The sequence below is a fragment of the Martes martes genome (assembly GCF_963455335.1).
Source record: "Martes martes genome assembly, chromosome: 2".
Lineage (NCBI taxonomy): Eukaryota > Metazoa > Chordata > Mammalia > Carnivora > Mustelidae > Martes > Martes martes.
In genome coordinates, this window is record NC_137889.1 from 35523606 (window position 1) to 35538716 (window position 15111).

The following is a 15111-nucleotide window of genomic DNA, read 5'->3' on the forward strand; positions in this document are numbered from 1 at the left end:
CTCCCTGTCAGCTAGTGATGTGATATGAGGAGAGTTTATCACCACCCTTTGTGGAACTATTATTTCCAGGATCATGCCTTTAGTGTCTGTCTGATCTGTCACTAACCCTAATTGGGACCTCAATCTTGGGCTCACGGTGCTGCTGGTTTTACATTCTTTTCTGACCTTATTGGCTATTTTTATTCAAAGTGTTGATAGGTGTGTTTTTCTTTTTGTTGTTGTTGTTCTCTTCACCAAATCTAGAACCATTCCTCTGACATTTAATTTAAATGTTTTCATGGCCACCTGAGCCCTGGTAAATAACAGCATCAACTGGGAGAGGACATAGGAGCAGACTCAGCAAAAAAGACCATACCTCCCACTATTCTTGATTTTATGGCAGCTTTTCATAAATGATTCCTACTTTTTTGGTGTTGATCAGATTTTATAGCCCTGAAGTGGTTGTTTTGACTAATTTGACCAGTTTTATATTTGTTTTGGGGATAGATGATTTAAATATATCATCTCCCTTTCTCTTATAACCCTCTTATTTACATTTATCAGCACAGTGTTCTTGGTTTTGTGTCTAACTTATCACAAAATCTAGCACTGACCTATGATAAATACTATCATCTAACTAGAAATAAAAAGAGACTTCCTCAATCTGATAAAATTATATACATTTTGTACTTCTGCAAAACTTCCATTTAGGGTAAGTTTCTTTCAGTGTGAAGAACTTGGCTTATATTTTCTTTAGTTCAGGGCTGCTGGTGATAAATTTTCTTAATTATTATCTGAAAATGCCATGTTTCATTTTGAAAGATATTTTCTCTGCATATAGAGTGGGAAGACAATTTATTTCTTTTATGAATCTCCCATTCAGTAATCTTTTGGTCATTATTTTTCTTGGAAAGTCCATCTTAAATTTTATTATTGCTCTTTTGCTTTTAATACTTTTTTATATTCTCATTACAATATCACTTTTTATGTGTTTTACAGCACTATTTTTTATGATATATCTTTCATGGTTTTATTTTAGTATTTATTATATAATGCTTTTTGAATGTGGATCTCAATGTCTTGTCTATTTGGAATCCATAATTCTGAGAGTAGGTGTTATGTTTGAACAGGGAAAAAAAATTCAATGAGGCTGATAATTAGATTAATTGTACCAATTTTTAAAAATGGAGTAAGTTTGGAATTGCTTATCTTTAAAAATTGAAAAAAAAAAAAGAGTGATGGAATTGTTACCAAGAAAGTGATCAGGCTAACTGTGAAATAGTTAAAAATTATTAAAATATTGTTATTTTTAACAATGCAGGCAAGGTCTTTATACATTTTCTGTTATTTTATAATTAATTGCATGCATCTTTTTGCATGCCTTAAATGCTTTACCTAAATCTTTTTGCTTTATAAATGATATTATAGTATCTTTTTGTTAAATTCTAATGATTTCAATTATTCATAAATTTTAGGGATCTGCTGTGTGGAAAATTAATATGTAAACATACAAACGAAGAAATAATAAAAATTCCAAATGCCACTACTATTTATGCCAATATAAATGGACACCTCTGTGTTGCTTTGGATTTTCCAGATGGTGTTAGAGATGGTGAAATGATGTGGGTAAAAGAAGGAACTGTTTGTGGTGCTAATAAGGTATGTGGCCTTTGTTCCCAAATAAATTCCTAATATTTGCTTTATTTTATTCCTAACATTTTAAACTCTATTTTCAAATATATGTTTAATATTTTTCTCATAATTTAATTGCACATTTGATTTCAAAAATTAAAAAAAGAAACTTTAAAAATAAGAAAAAAATTTAAATCTTCTTTCACACACAGATTATTTTTCTATAAATATTTTATTGGCTATTTCATATATTTTTCATGGAAATTATGTATATTTGTTGAATATATTGCCTGTGAAATCCTTGTTTCTATAGATTGTCTCTATAAATTTCTCTTCTATGTTCTATGTTACTCTTGGGTTCTGTCTTCTTTTATAGAGCTCCCTCTTAATATTTCTTGTAGTGCCAGCATGGTGGTCACAAACTCTTTTAAACCTAGCCAGTCTTGGAAGCTCTTTATGTCTGTATCCATTTTGAATATCAACCTTGCTGGATAAAGTATTCTTGGCTGCATGTTCTTCTCACTTAGTGCCCTGAATATGTCTTGCCAGCCCTTTCTTGGCTTGCCAGATTTCTATGGACAGGTCTGACATTATTCTGATGGACCTTCCTCTGTATGTAAGGAATCTCTTCCCCCTGGCTGCCCTTAGGACTTCTTGTCTAAAATTATTCATGAATTTCACAATCAAGTGTCTGGAGGCCTTTCTAGATTCATTGATCTTGGGGGGTTCCTTTTGCCCCTAGGACACAAACACTTGTTCCATTCCCCAGACTGGGGAAATTTTCATCCAGAATTTGTTCAACTATATTTTCTAGTCTCTCTTTCTCCACCTCCTCAGGGAACCCAATAATTCTGATGTTGGAACATCTTATGGCATCATTTATTTCCCTAATTCTGTTTTCATGGCTTCTAAGCTGTTTGTTCTAGGCCTCCTCCTGATCCTTCTTCTCTATCAGTTTGTCCTCTAGATCATTAATTCTATCTTTTGTCTCAGGTTACCCTAGCTGTTAGAGTATTTAGATTAGATTGGATATCATTGATAGCATTTTTAACTTCTTCCAGGTCAGCCCTCACTTCTGCCCTTAGAGATTCTATGTTGTCACTAATGTTTTTTCCCAACCTAGCCATTGCCTGGATAACTGTTACCTTGAATTCCCTTTCTGACATATTGTTTATGTCCATATCCAGTAGTTCTGTGGCAGAGGGCACAGTCTCTGAATTTTTCCTCTGTTGGATATTCCTTCTCCTAGTCATTTTGGTGAGAGGTGGTCGAGGGGATGTATAGCTGAATATATCAACCACGATCCAGGCAAGGTGCATCCTGGAAATTTTCGGAGCAATTAGAAGTCACCACCAAAAAGAAAGAAAAATGAAAAAAAGAGAGAAAGAGAAAAAAAAGAGAGAGAGAGAAAACCCAGTCAAAATGAGCCCCCAAAGTAAGATTTATAAGGTATATAAACAAAAATGAACAAACAAAAAGACCAACAAATGTAAATGACAAGAAAAAAAAGAACAACCCAGCCACAATGAACCCCAAGAATAAGATTTATATAACACCAGAACAAAAACAAATACACAGAAATGCTGACAGAAGAATAAGATAAGAGGTGGTTATTAATCCTTGATGTGGGTGAGGAAAGATATTTTGGTTCTTCCTGAGTGTATCTTGATATTTTTGTTAAAGGACTCAACTTTCCAGAGATAAAGGGAAATTAAAATTGGTTTGTATATAGGGGTAGTATTGACTAGGGAAAAAGGATTACCTTGAAGCTGATATCTATATGTATATTTTTTAAAAAGAAAGAAAAGGAAACACAGGTATGTGAATGAAAAAAGTTCAAATTAAAATGTTATGGAATATGTTGTATTAAACCTCTAGTTGTAATTGCAAGTTGGCTAAAAAAAATTAAGAGAATAAGAATAGTGAGAACGAATTAAAAAAAAAGTTGTATCTATGAAATATACAATACTGGGAGCTTAATATATTGTTTTTCCATAATGTTGGGGTTTTATAGTTTTATGGGGACCCTGTGGTGGCTTTTCTCTCATTCTTTTGGTTTGTCTTCTGTGGGAGGGGCCTGCCGTGTTGTTCTCCCGTCAGTCTTGCTTGGGTTGAATCATCCTGCAGGTTATCAAGGGGCTGGGCTCTGTGGAAACTGATTTTTCATGCTTTTGTTCTGTGGAGGTTTTTGGTTTTTGGTGGCTTTTTGTGGCTTTTCAGAGGGTCAGAGCAAAGAAAGAATTTGTCTGCACCCAGATCTCCACTTCGGAGAGAAACCTCAGACTGTTCCCCACTTGGTGATCCGGAACACACAGACTCCTCCTCTGCAAACTCCTCTGAACAATGCAACCTCCCACAGGTGATGCACACCCCCAGCCAATGTCCAGTGGTCACCTGAGGCCCCCAGTGGGTCTGGGGAGCCTGCTTCTGGTGGCTGCCTTTGCGGGGACTGCTGTCTGGAGTCCAGGCCCATGCCGGGTACTCCTAGCCCAGTGGTCATGCAGGTCACAGAAGGCTGTCACAGTGGGATCCCAACCAGAGATCATGCAGGGTTCTTTCTGGCACAGGCTGGGAGTGTTCAGACCCTGCCGGTGGTCATGGAAGGCTGTGATCCTAGAGATCTCAGGCTGGCGCCCACACCATGCTATCCAAGGTGGGGGCAGGAGTCCGCCCAGCCTGAGCAGTGGTGCAAGCAGTGGGAAACCCCTGGCTCAGGGACCACGGACTTGAGGTTCTGCCTGGGTGGTTCTCTCTGGCATGGGTGGTCACTGGCAGTGACCATGCTGGGAATGTGGTCTTAGGCCCCTGCCTGTGACCACCCGATTCCACCAGTTGCCCCTTAAGATCTTTTGTTCTTTTTGAGTGCTTTTAACGAGACTCTGGTTAATCAATGAAAGTTAATTTTGGTCCCCAATCACAGGGAACTTTTGTATTGGTGTATACTTTCCAAGGGGTCACTTCTGGTGGCTCCCTCCCCCTTCTGTTTATCCTCCAATATCAGTCCGAGTGTTCCCACTCCCAGTTTACTTCTCCACTGATGTCTTTTGTCCCCATAGAGATCCAGAAGTGTATAATCTTACGTCTCAGGCTGATTTCATGGGTGTTCAGAGTGTTCTGGTAGATATTCAGATCACTTTAGGGGACCAGTTGAAATAGTGTCTCCTACTTCTCCACCATCTTGCCCCTCCTCCCCAAATTGCTTTTTTATTATAATAAATGCATTTCAATATTTTTCAAAACATTTCTGTCTAGATTTATTTGACTTATCTTGCATTTTATTTACATTTAATCACATTATAGTGTGTATTAAATAAATATTCTGCTTTCCCACCACCCTTTCAAACATGGAAAATAATTCAATTTGTTTAGACTGTATATTCCCCATATATTAACAAACAGTATATTGTCTTTTAGAATGCCCTTGTTTGCTATAAATACCAGTATATACTGTTCTCACAATGAGTTTAGTGACTGCATTTCCTCTCTTAGTTTTTAACCAAATATAAAATACATACTACTTTTTGTGGTAAAACATGCATAGCATAAAATTTACCCCCTTAATCATTTTCAAGTGTGCAGTTCAGCAGCACAAGTCCATTCACATTGTTGTGCAACCACCATTACTATCCACCTCCAGAAAATTTTCATCATTATAAACTGAAACTCTGTAAACATTAAACTATAACTCTCCAATGAGCCTTCCCCACAGCCCTGATAATCACTATTCTACTTTCTGTCTTTATAAATTTGCATATTCTAGGTACCTAATCCAAGTAGAATCATACAGTATTTATCCTTTTTTTAAAAATTGTATTTATTTATTTGACAGATAGAGATCACAAGTAGATGGAGAGGCAGGCAAAGAGAGAGAGGAGGAAGCAGGCTCCCTGCTGAGCACAGAGGCCAATGTGGGGCTCAATCCCAGGACCCTGGGAACATGACCTGAGCTGAAGGCAGAGGCTTTAACCCACTGAGCCACCCAGGCACCCCAGTATTTATCATTTTGAGTCTCATTTATTTCACCTGACATAAATTCATCCATTTTGTTGCTTTATCAAAATTTCATTCCTTTTTAAGTCTGAATAATATTCCATTACATGTTTAGAGCATATGTTGCTTATTCTCTTATATGTAAATGGATATTTGGTTTGTTTCATTTTTGACTGTTGTAAATAAAGTTTCTACCTCTATTGGTGTACAAATCTCTGTTCAGATTTTGATTGTTTTGTTTATATTGTTTTGTTTTGATTATCGACCTAGAGGAATTTCTGGATCATATGACAATTCTGTTTAATTTTTGAGGAACTCCCAAACTGGTTGCAATGACTTTACATCCTCACCAACATTTGTTCTTTTCATTTTTTTATAATAGCCATTTTAATAAGTATGAAGTAGTACTTCATTATCATTTTTATTCTTTAATGGTTAGTGATGTTGAGCATCTCTCTATATGTATATTGGATATTTGAATATCTTCTTAGAGAAATGTTTATTCCCAGTCCTTCCTCATTTTAAAATAATTGAATTTTGAGAGTTTTAGTAGTTCTTTTTATATTCTAAATATTAATCTTAATCAGATATATGATTTGAAAATATTTTCTCCCAATCCATGGTATTCTTTTAACAGTTGATAGTGTCCTTTGATGCACAAAAGTTTTTAATTTAGATGAAATCCAATTTCTTTTTTCTTTTTGCCTGTGCTTTTTGTGCCATATTCAAGATATCATTTCTAAACCCAACATCATGAAACTTTTCCCCAGTATTTTTTGAGGAGTTTTATAGTTTTAGTACTTATGTTTGGGCCTAGAATACATTTATAGTTAGTTTTATTTATGGTGTAGGGTAAAGGTCCTTGTTCATTTATTTTTTATGTGGATATCCAGTTTTTCCAGCATCACTTATTAAATAGACTTTTTTTTTGTCCCATTGAATTTCTGTGGCAGCCTTACTGAAAGGCATTTGACCATATATCCAAGACTTTATATTTGGACTCTTTATTCCTTTCCATCGGTCAATATGGCTGTCTTTGTCAGTACTACATTTTATTAATTACACAACTTTTTATTAAATTTGAATGATCTTTTTAGCTATTTGTGGTCCTTTGATGCTATAATGATTTTAGAATGAGTTTTCCTATTTCTGCAAAACAGATAAACAAAAACCCAAGGGATTTTATAAGGATTGCATTGAATCTGCATTTCACTTTAAGTAAGTAGTATTGACACCCTAACCATACTAAGTCTTCCAATCATTGAATATGGAATACATTTCCACTTGTGTCTTCTTTAATAATTTTCATGAGAGTTTTGTAGTTTTCAGTGTACAAATCTTTTATACCCTTTATTAAATTTATTCCTAAGTATTTTATTCTTGTTGATGTTATTATAAACGGAACTGATAATTTCATTCCCTTTTCAGAAAGTTTACCCTTTGTGTGTAGAAATGCATCCAGTTTTTATGTCTTGATTTTGTATGCTGCAACTTTGCTGAATTTATTAGTTCTAATATTGTGTGTATCTCTCTGTGTGTAGTTTATGGTTTTCTACAAATATGATAATGTTGTTTGGAAAAAGATGATTATGCTCTTTTCTTCCCAACTGGGATACTTTTATTTCTTTTTATTGTTCTAGATAGAATTTCCAGTCCCAAGTTGAACAGAAGCCATGAAAACAGTCATCTTTATTTTGTTCCAGATCTTAAAGAAAAAATTTTAACTCATCATTGAGTGTTATGTCAGCTCTCTCTCTCTCTCTGTCTCTCACTGTGTGTGTGTGTGTGTGTTTTATTCACCAATTTCACCCATCCACCTCTGGTAACCATCAGTCTGTTCTCTATAGTTGAGTCTATTTTTTCGGTTTGCCTTTTTTGTTGTTGTTGTTTCTTAAATTCCACTTATGGTGAAACCATAAGGTATTGTCTTTCCCTGACTGACTTATTTACTCAGCATTAAACTCTCTAATCCATGTTTTTGCAAATGGCATGATTTTGTTCTTTTTATGACTAATATTCTAGTATATAAATATATCACATATTCATTATCCATTCATCCATTGATGGGATATTTGGGCTCTTTCCAATATTTGGCTATTGTAAATAATGCTGCAATAAACATAGGGGACATACATCTTTTCCAATTAGTGCTTTTGTATTCTTCGAGTAAATATCCAGTAGTGCAATTGCTGGATAATATGGTAGTTCTAGTTTTAATTTTTTGAGGAAACTCCGTACTGTTTTCCGTGGTGGCTCCATTAGTTTGCATTCCTGCCATCAGTGCACAAGCATTCCTTTTTTTCCACATCCTAATAGATACTTGTTTCTTGAGTTTTTAAAAACGATTTTATTTATTTATTTGACAGAGAGAGAGATCACAAGTAGACAGGGAGGCAGGTAAAGAGAGAGGGGGAAGCAGTCTCCCTGCTGAGCAGAAAGCCTGATGTGGTGCTCGAGCCCATGACCCTGAGATCCATGACCTGAGCCAAAGGCAGAGGCTTAACCCACTGAGTCACTCAGGTGCCCCTGTTTCTTGTGTTTTTTATTTTAGCCATTCTGACACATATGAGGTAATATCTCATTGTGGTTTTGATTTGCATTTCTCTGATGATGGGTGATGTTGAAAATCTTTTCATGTGTCTCTTAACCACCTGGATGTCTTCTTTGAATAAATGTTCATGTCTTCTGCAAATTCTCTAATAGGATTATTTGTTTTTGTGGTATTGAATTATATAATTTCTTTATATATTTCTGTACTAATCTTTTATGGATGCCATTTTTTTTTCTTTTTGCATGCAGCTGTTCAGTTCTAACACCAGTTGTTGAATATACTTTTTTCCCATTGCATATTCTTGCATCCTTTGTTGAAGATTAATTGACCATATAATTATGGGTTTATTTCTGGGCTCTCTGTTCCATTGATCTCTGTGTCTATTTTTGTGCCAGTACCATTCTCTTTTGATCACTACAGCTTTGTGATATATTTTGAAATCTGGGATTGTGAGAGCTCCAGTTTTATTCTTGTTTTACTTTTTTTTTTTTAATGGGCTGTATGGAAAATCTTTAATATGAACATTTTTCTTTATTTACCTAGGCTGTAGGAGTTAAACAGAGCATCTTTCAGATGTATTTTTTAAAGATTTTATTTATTTATTTGAGTACATGAAAGAGAGAGAGAGAGAGAGAGAGGAAGACCAGGAGCAGGGTGGAGAGGTAGAGAGAGAAGCAGACTCCCTCTGAGAAGGGAGCCCAATGCAGGACTCAATCCCAGGATCCTGGGACCATGACCTGAGCAGAAGGCAGATACTTAACCAACTGAGATACCAGGTACCTCTCAGATGTATTTTAAGCATCTACATTTTGTTTTGAGATATGGATTCCCATTTTTATTAAACCTGAATTACTATTAAATCACCAGTATTATTGAAGCAAACTTCTAATTTTTCCCCAGAATTAATTCTTGGATTCACACTATTGCCAGGTCAATTCGAAGTACCTTTTTAAGATGATTAAAGTACATGACTCTATCCCAATCACTCACCCTATAACTTAATTCTAGTGTATTCCACGTATGTGATTTTTCTTAAAAAAAAAAAAAAGGCTCTTAACTTACTTGATGTTATAACTTTTTAAAACTCTATACCCAATGTGGGCTTGAACTCAGGACCCCCCAAGGTCAAGAGTCACATGATTTACCAACAGAGCCAGCCAGTGCCCCTTGATATAACTTACTGCCTTTGGTATAAAATCTCTTCTCCACCTAGAGGGCAAAGAATAACTCTTCATCATTGGCCATAAATGTTCAAAAATATTCTAATTATTGTTAAATAGAACATAATTATAATAGATAGTGTTTGTTGAATATTTATTATGGGCCCCACTGTATATATAGGCTATTTCCTTTAGCTCTCTCAACAATTCTAAGAGGCAAATACTGATATTAGAGGAAGCTAAAACTTAAGGAGGCTATTTAAGTGCTCCAAAACACACAGCTGGCAATTGAATGAAATGTGACTAGAACCAAGGTCCATCTGCTTCCAAAGCTCTGCCATTAAGTACCACACCAATATTTCCCAAACTTGCTTGATCCTTAAGAATCACCTGAAGCTCCATTCACAAAAACAGATTCCCAGGCACCATCTCAGACCTAAGGAATCAAAATATCCAGAGGTTATAGTTTTGTTTTTCAAGATTGCTTTGGATATTTGGGGTCTTTTATGGTTCCATACAAATTTTAGTATTATTCTAATTCTGTGAAAAATGCTGTTGGTATTTTTCTTGAGAGAGAAAGAGAGAGAGAGAGAGAGAGAGAATGAGCAGGGAGGAATAAAGGAAGAAGGAAAAGGAACTCTTAAGCAGGTTCTACACTCAGTGCAGAACCTGACCTGGGGGCTCAATCTCATGACCAGAGATCATAACCTGAGCCAAAATCAAGAGTTGGTTGCTTAGCCAGCTGAGTCACACAGGCAACCCAGATTCTGTTGGTATTTTGATAGGGATTGCATTAATCTGTAGACTGCTTCAGATAGTATGGACATTTTAACTATATTTGTTTTTCCAGTTCATGAGCATAGAATATCTTTCTATTTGTGTAATCTTCAATTTCTTTCATCAATGTTTAGCAGTTTTTAGAATACGAATCTTTAATCTTCTTGGTTAAGTTTATTCCAAGGTATTCTATTATTTCTGATGTAATTGTAAATGTATTATTTTCTTAATTTCCCTTTCTGTCACTTCATTATTTGTGTATAGGAATGCAATGGATTTCTGTATATTAATTTTGTATCCTGTGACTTTCCTGAATTCATTTATCAGTTCTGATAGTTTTTTGGTGAATTCTTTATAGCTTTCTATATATAGTATTAAGTCATCTGAAGATAATAAAAGTTTTACCTCTTCCTAACTAATTTTATTTCTTTTTGTTGTCTGATTTCTGTGGCTAGGACTTCCAGTACTATGTTGAATAAAAGTAGTGAGGTTGGATATTTTTGTTTTGCTTAAGTCTTAGGGGAAAAGCTGCTAGTTTTTCCCTATTGAAGATGATATTAGCTGTGTGTTTTTCATATATGGACTTTGTTATGTTGAGGCACGTTTCTCTAAACCTACTTTGCTGAGGTTTTTTTATTATGAATGGATTTTGTACTTTGTCAAATGCTTTTCTACATCTATTGAAATGATCATACGATTTTTATACTTTCTTTTACATTGACTTACATTACATTTTCACATTGACTGAGTTGTGAATATTGAGCAATTCTTGCTTCCTGGGAGTAAATCCCACTTGATTGTGGTGAATGATCTTTTAAAATATATTGTCAGATTCAGTTTGCTAACATTTTGTTGAGGAATTTTTTGTTTGTTTATTGAAGATTTTTGCAGCTATGTTCATCAGAGATATTGGCCTGTAGTTCTCGTTCTTTCTTCTCTCTCTTTTGTAACGTCTTTATCTGGTTTGGTTATCAGAGTAATGCTGACCTCACAGAATTAATTTGAAAGTTTTCCTTCCTCTTCTATTTTTTTTTTAATAGTTTGAGGACAATAAGTATTAACTCTTCTTTAAATGTTTGGTAGATGACTTCCTCTATGAAGTCATCTAGTCCTGAACATTTTTAAAAAGTTTTATTTATTTATTTGAGAGAGAGAGAGAAAAAAAACAAGTGGGATAGGGGCAGATGGAAAGGAAGAAGCAGACTCTCTGCTGAGCAGGGAGCCCGAAGTGGGACTCAATCCCAGGACCCTAAGATCATTACCTGAGCCAAAGGCAGGCACTTAACCAAAGGAGTAACCCAGGTGTCCCTGGTCCTGAACTTTTGTTTGTTGGAAGGGTTTTTTTTTTTTTTTTGCTTTTTTTTTTTTTTTAAATCACTGATTCAATATCATTGGTTATCCATCTGTTCAAATTTTCTATTTCTTCCTGATTCAGTTTTGGGAAATTATATGTTTCTGGGAATTTATCTATTTCTTTTATGTCATCCAATTTTTTGGCAATAATTTTTCACACTAATCTCATAAATAGTTGTATTTCTGAGATGTCAGTTGTTATTTCTCCTCTTTAATTTCTGATTTCCTTTATTTGAGTCCTCATTTTTTTTTCTGAGTCTGGATAAAATTTCATCAATTTTGTTGATATTTCCAAAGAATCAGCTCCTGGTTTCACTGATCTGTTCTATTGTTCTTTTAGTTCCCATTTCATTTTTTTTTTTTCTTCTTCTGCTCTAATCTTTGTTTTCTTCCTTCTACTGGTTTGGAGTTTTGTTTTCTTTCTTTCTTATTTTCTTTCTTTCTTTCGCTTTCTTAGGTGAAAGGTTAGGTTGTTCATTTGATATTTCTTGCTTCTTGAGGTAGGCCTGTATTGTTACAGACTTTCCTCTTAGAAGAGCTTATCTTGCATCCCAAAGTTTTTGGACCATTGTGTTTTCATTTGCATATGTCTCTATGTGTTTTTTAATTTCCTTTTTGATTTCTTAGTTGACCCATTCATTGTTAAGTAGCATGTTATTTAATCTCCATTTATTTGTGTTCTTTCCAGATTTTTCTTGTGGTTGATTTCTGGTTTCCTAACATTATAGTCAGAGAGATGAAAGACGAATGACATTACTTTGATCTTTTTGAATTTGTTGAGACTTTCTTTGTTCTAATACATAATATATCCTGGACAATGTTCTAATTGCACTTGAAAAGAATGTGTGTTCTGCTGTTTCAGGATGGCATGTTCTGAATGTATTTGTTAGATCCATCTGGTCCAATGTGCCATTGAAAGCCACTGTTTATTTGTTGATTTTTCTATTTGGATGATCTATCCATTGATTTAAGTGAAGTGTTACAGTCTCCTACTATTAGTATATTACTCTTGGTTATTTTCTTTGTGTTTGTTTTTAGCTGATTTATGTATTTGAATTCTTCCATGTTCGTTGCATACATATTTAGAATTGTTATATGTTCTTGTTGGATTATTCCCTTTATGATTATATTGAGTCCTTCTTTGTGTCTTATTGCACCCTTTGTTTTAAAATTTTATTTTCTCTAATATAAGTATTGCTATTGTTATTTCTTTTCAATTCCATTGTCATAATTATTGCTTTTCTGTCTTTTCACTTTCAATCTCATGTGTTTTTGGTCTGAAATGAATCTCTTATAGGTAGCATATAGAAAGGTCTTGCTTTCTTTTCCATCCTGTCACTCTATCTTTTTAAAAAATTATTTATTTATTTGAGAGAGCAAGACAGAGTGTTAATGAGGGAGGAGGAGAGGAAGAGAATACTCAAGCAGACTCCTTGCTCAGAAAAGAGCCTGACATGGGGCCCTATCCCAAACCTAAGACCATGACCTGAGGCAAAATTGAGTTGGATACTCAACTTACTGAGCCACCCATCCCTGTATCTTTTGATTGGAACATTTAGTCCATTTACATTCAAAATAATTATTCATAGTTATGTACTTACTACCATTTTGTTACTTGTTTAATGGTTGTTTTTGTCATTCCCTGTTCCTTTCTTTTTGGTCTCTTCTTTCATGATTTGTTGGTTTTCTTTAGTGATATATTTTATTTTATACACCTTTATTACTGGTTTTTGATTCATGGTTATCAAGTTTATATATAGCATAACCTGTATATACCAGTCTATATTAAGTTGATGATTGCTTAAGATTGAACCCATTATTTACTCTTTTTAAATTTTAGGTATGTAGTACCATCTTTTACATCATTTTATTTTGTGAATCCCTTGACTCATTTTTAAAATTTTATTTTTAAATTTTATTAGTTTCAGAGGTAGAGGTAATTCGTTAATCTTATATAATACCCAGTGCTCATTACATCACGTGCCCTCCTACTTTGGCTCATTTTATAGATATATTTATTTTTACTGCTTTTGTGCTTCCAACTTTTCTTATTCCTACTTGTGGTTTTTCCTTTCCAATCAAAGAGTCCCCTTTAACATTTCTTGTAGAACTGGTTTAATGGCCATGAATTCCTTTAACTTTTGTTTTTCTGGGAAACTCTTTATCTCTCTTTCTATTCTGAATGAGAGGCTTGCTAGATAGAATTTGGTCACAGCTTTTTTTTTTTTTTCTTTTTTTTCTTTCAGTATTTTGAATATATCATGCCACTTTCTTCTGGCCTGCAAAGTTTCTGCTGAATAATCAACTGATAGCTTTATGGGGTTTCTCTTGTGTATAATTGTATTCTTTTCTCTTGCTTCTTGTAAAATTCTCTTCATTACCTGCCTCCCCCATTTTAATCACCATGTCTTTTGGTGTAGACCTTCTCAGATTGATTTTGTTGGGGGCTTCTTGTACCTCTTGAGTATGGATTTTTGTTTTCTTCCCTAGATTTAAGAAGTTTTCTACCATTATTTCTTCAAATACATTTTCTGCCAAGTTATCTCTTTCTGGGATCCCATAATACAAATGAGATTTCACTTTTAGGTGTTTCTGGGTTCCCTAAGTAGTCCATTTTAATTTGTTATTATTTTATTTTCTCTTATTCACTTGATCACTCTTTTCTCGAGGTTACTGATATATTCTTCTTCCTATAGTCTATCATTTATCCCATCTAGTGTATTTTTAAAAATTATTTATTTATTTATTTGAGAAGGGAGAGAGAAAGAGAGGAGAAGAGTTGAGAGGGGGGAGAGGCAGAGGGAGAGAGAGAAACAGGCTTCTCACTGATCAGGGAGCTGGATGTAGGACTTGATCCCAGAACTTTGGGAGCATGACCTGAGCTGAAGGCAGACACTTAACCAACTGAGCCACCCAGGTGCCCTCTCTAGCCCATTTTTAATTTCAGTTATTGAGTTATTCATCTCTGATTGGTTCTTTTTTATGTTTTCTGCCTCTTTGTCAAGGGTCTCACTGATGTCCTCCACTCTTTTCAAGTCCAATAAGTATCTTTATGACCATTAACTTAAAATCTCCTTCAAACATATTACTTCTCTCAATTTCATTTAGGCGTCTTGCTGTGATTTTGTCCTTTCCTTTCATTTGGGACATATTCTTCTGCCTTTGCATTTTGTCCACCTCTTTGTGTCTGTTTCTATGTTAGGAAAGGAAGTTATGTGTCCTACTTTAGAAAGCAGAGGCCTTATGAAGAAGAGGTCCTATAGTGTCCTGCAGGTGCAATGTCCCCATTTATCAGAACCTGGTGTATCAAGGGTATCTCCTATGTTCATTGTATACACCCTACTATTATAGCTGAGCTGCTTTTGCCTTCAGTGCAGTCACCTGCCTTAGTTCTTTTTGCCTGTTACAGGCAGTGCTTGGTCCCTGTGCAGTTAGGGGGCAAATCCAAGGGCTTGAGTTGGGTCAGATCAGGAGCTTCTTAGAGATGTGTTAGCACCAAACTGCAGGACACTTTTCCCTGTGTTCTTCCCTGAGAAGTTTTGTGGGCAGGGCCTGCAGACAGACCAGATAACTATCCCCAGCACACTGCTAGGGCTGCAATGGGACTGGTATATGTGGTTATCTTCCTCTCTCACCAGAGTAGGAGTCACTTTGGTGAGGCACTGGCCC

General features: G+C 35.1%; 1 protein-coding gene across 1 annotated transcript in view; it reads left to right on the forward strand.

Annotated features, from left to right (window-relative positions):
* Nucleotides 1-15111, forward strand: part of ADAM2 (ADAM metallopeptidase domain 2) — a gene marked incomplete at both ends in the record, with an annotated part of 147186 nt that overhangs the window by 115386 nt on the left and 16689 nt on the right. Inside the window, one exon of the mRNA XM_080797335.1 lies at nucleotides 1455-1638. Within this exon, the coding sequence (XP_080653461.1) occupies nucleotides 1455-1638 (184 nt within the window). The remainder of the gene's footprint in view (nucleotides 1-1454; nucleotides 1639-15111) is intronic.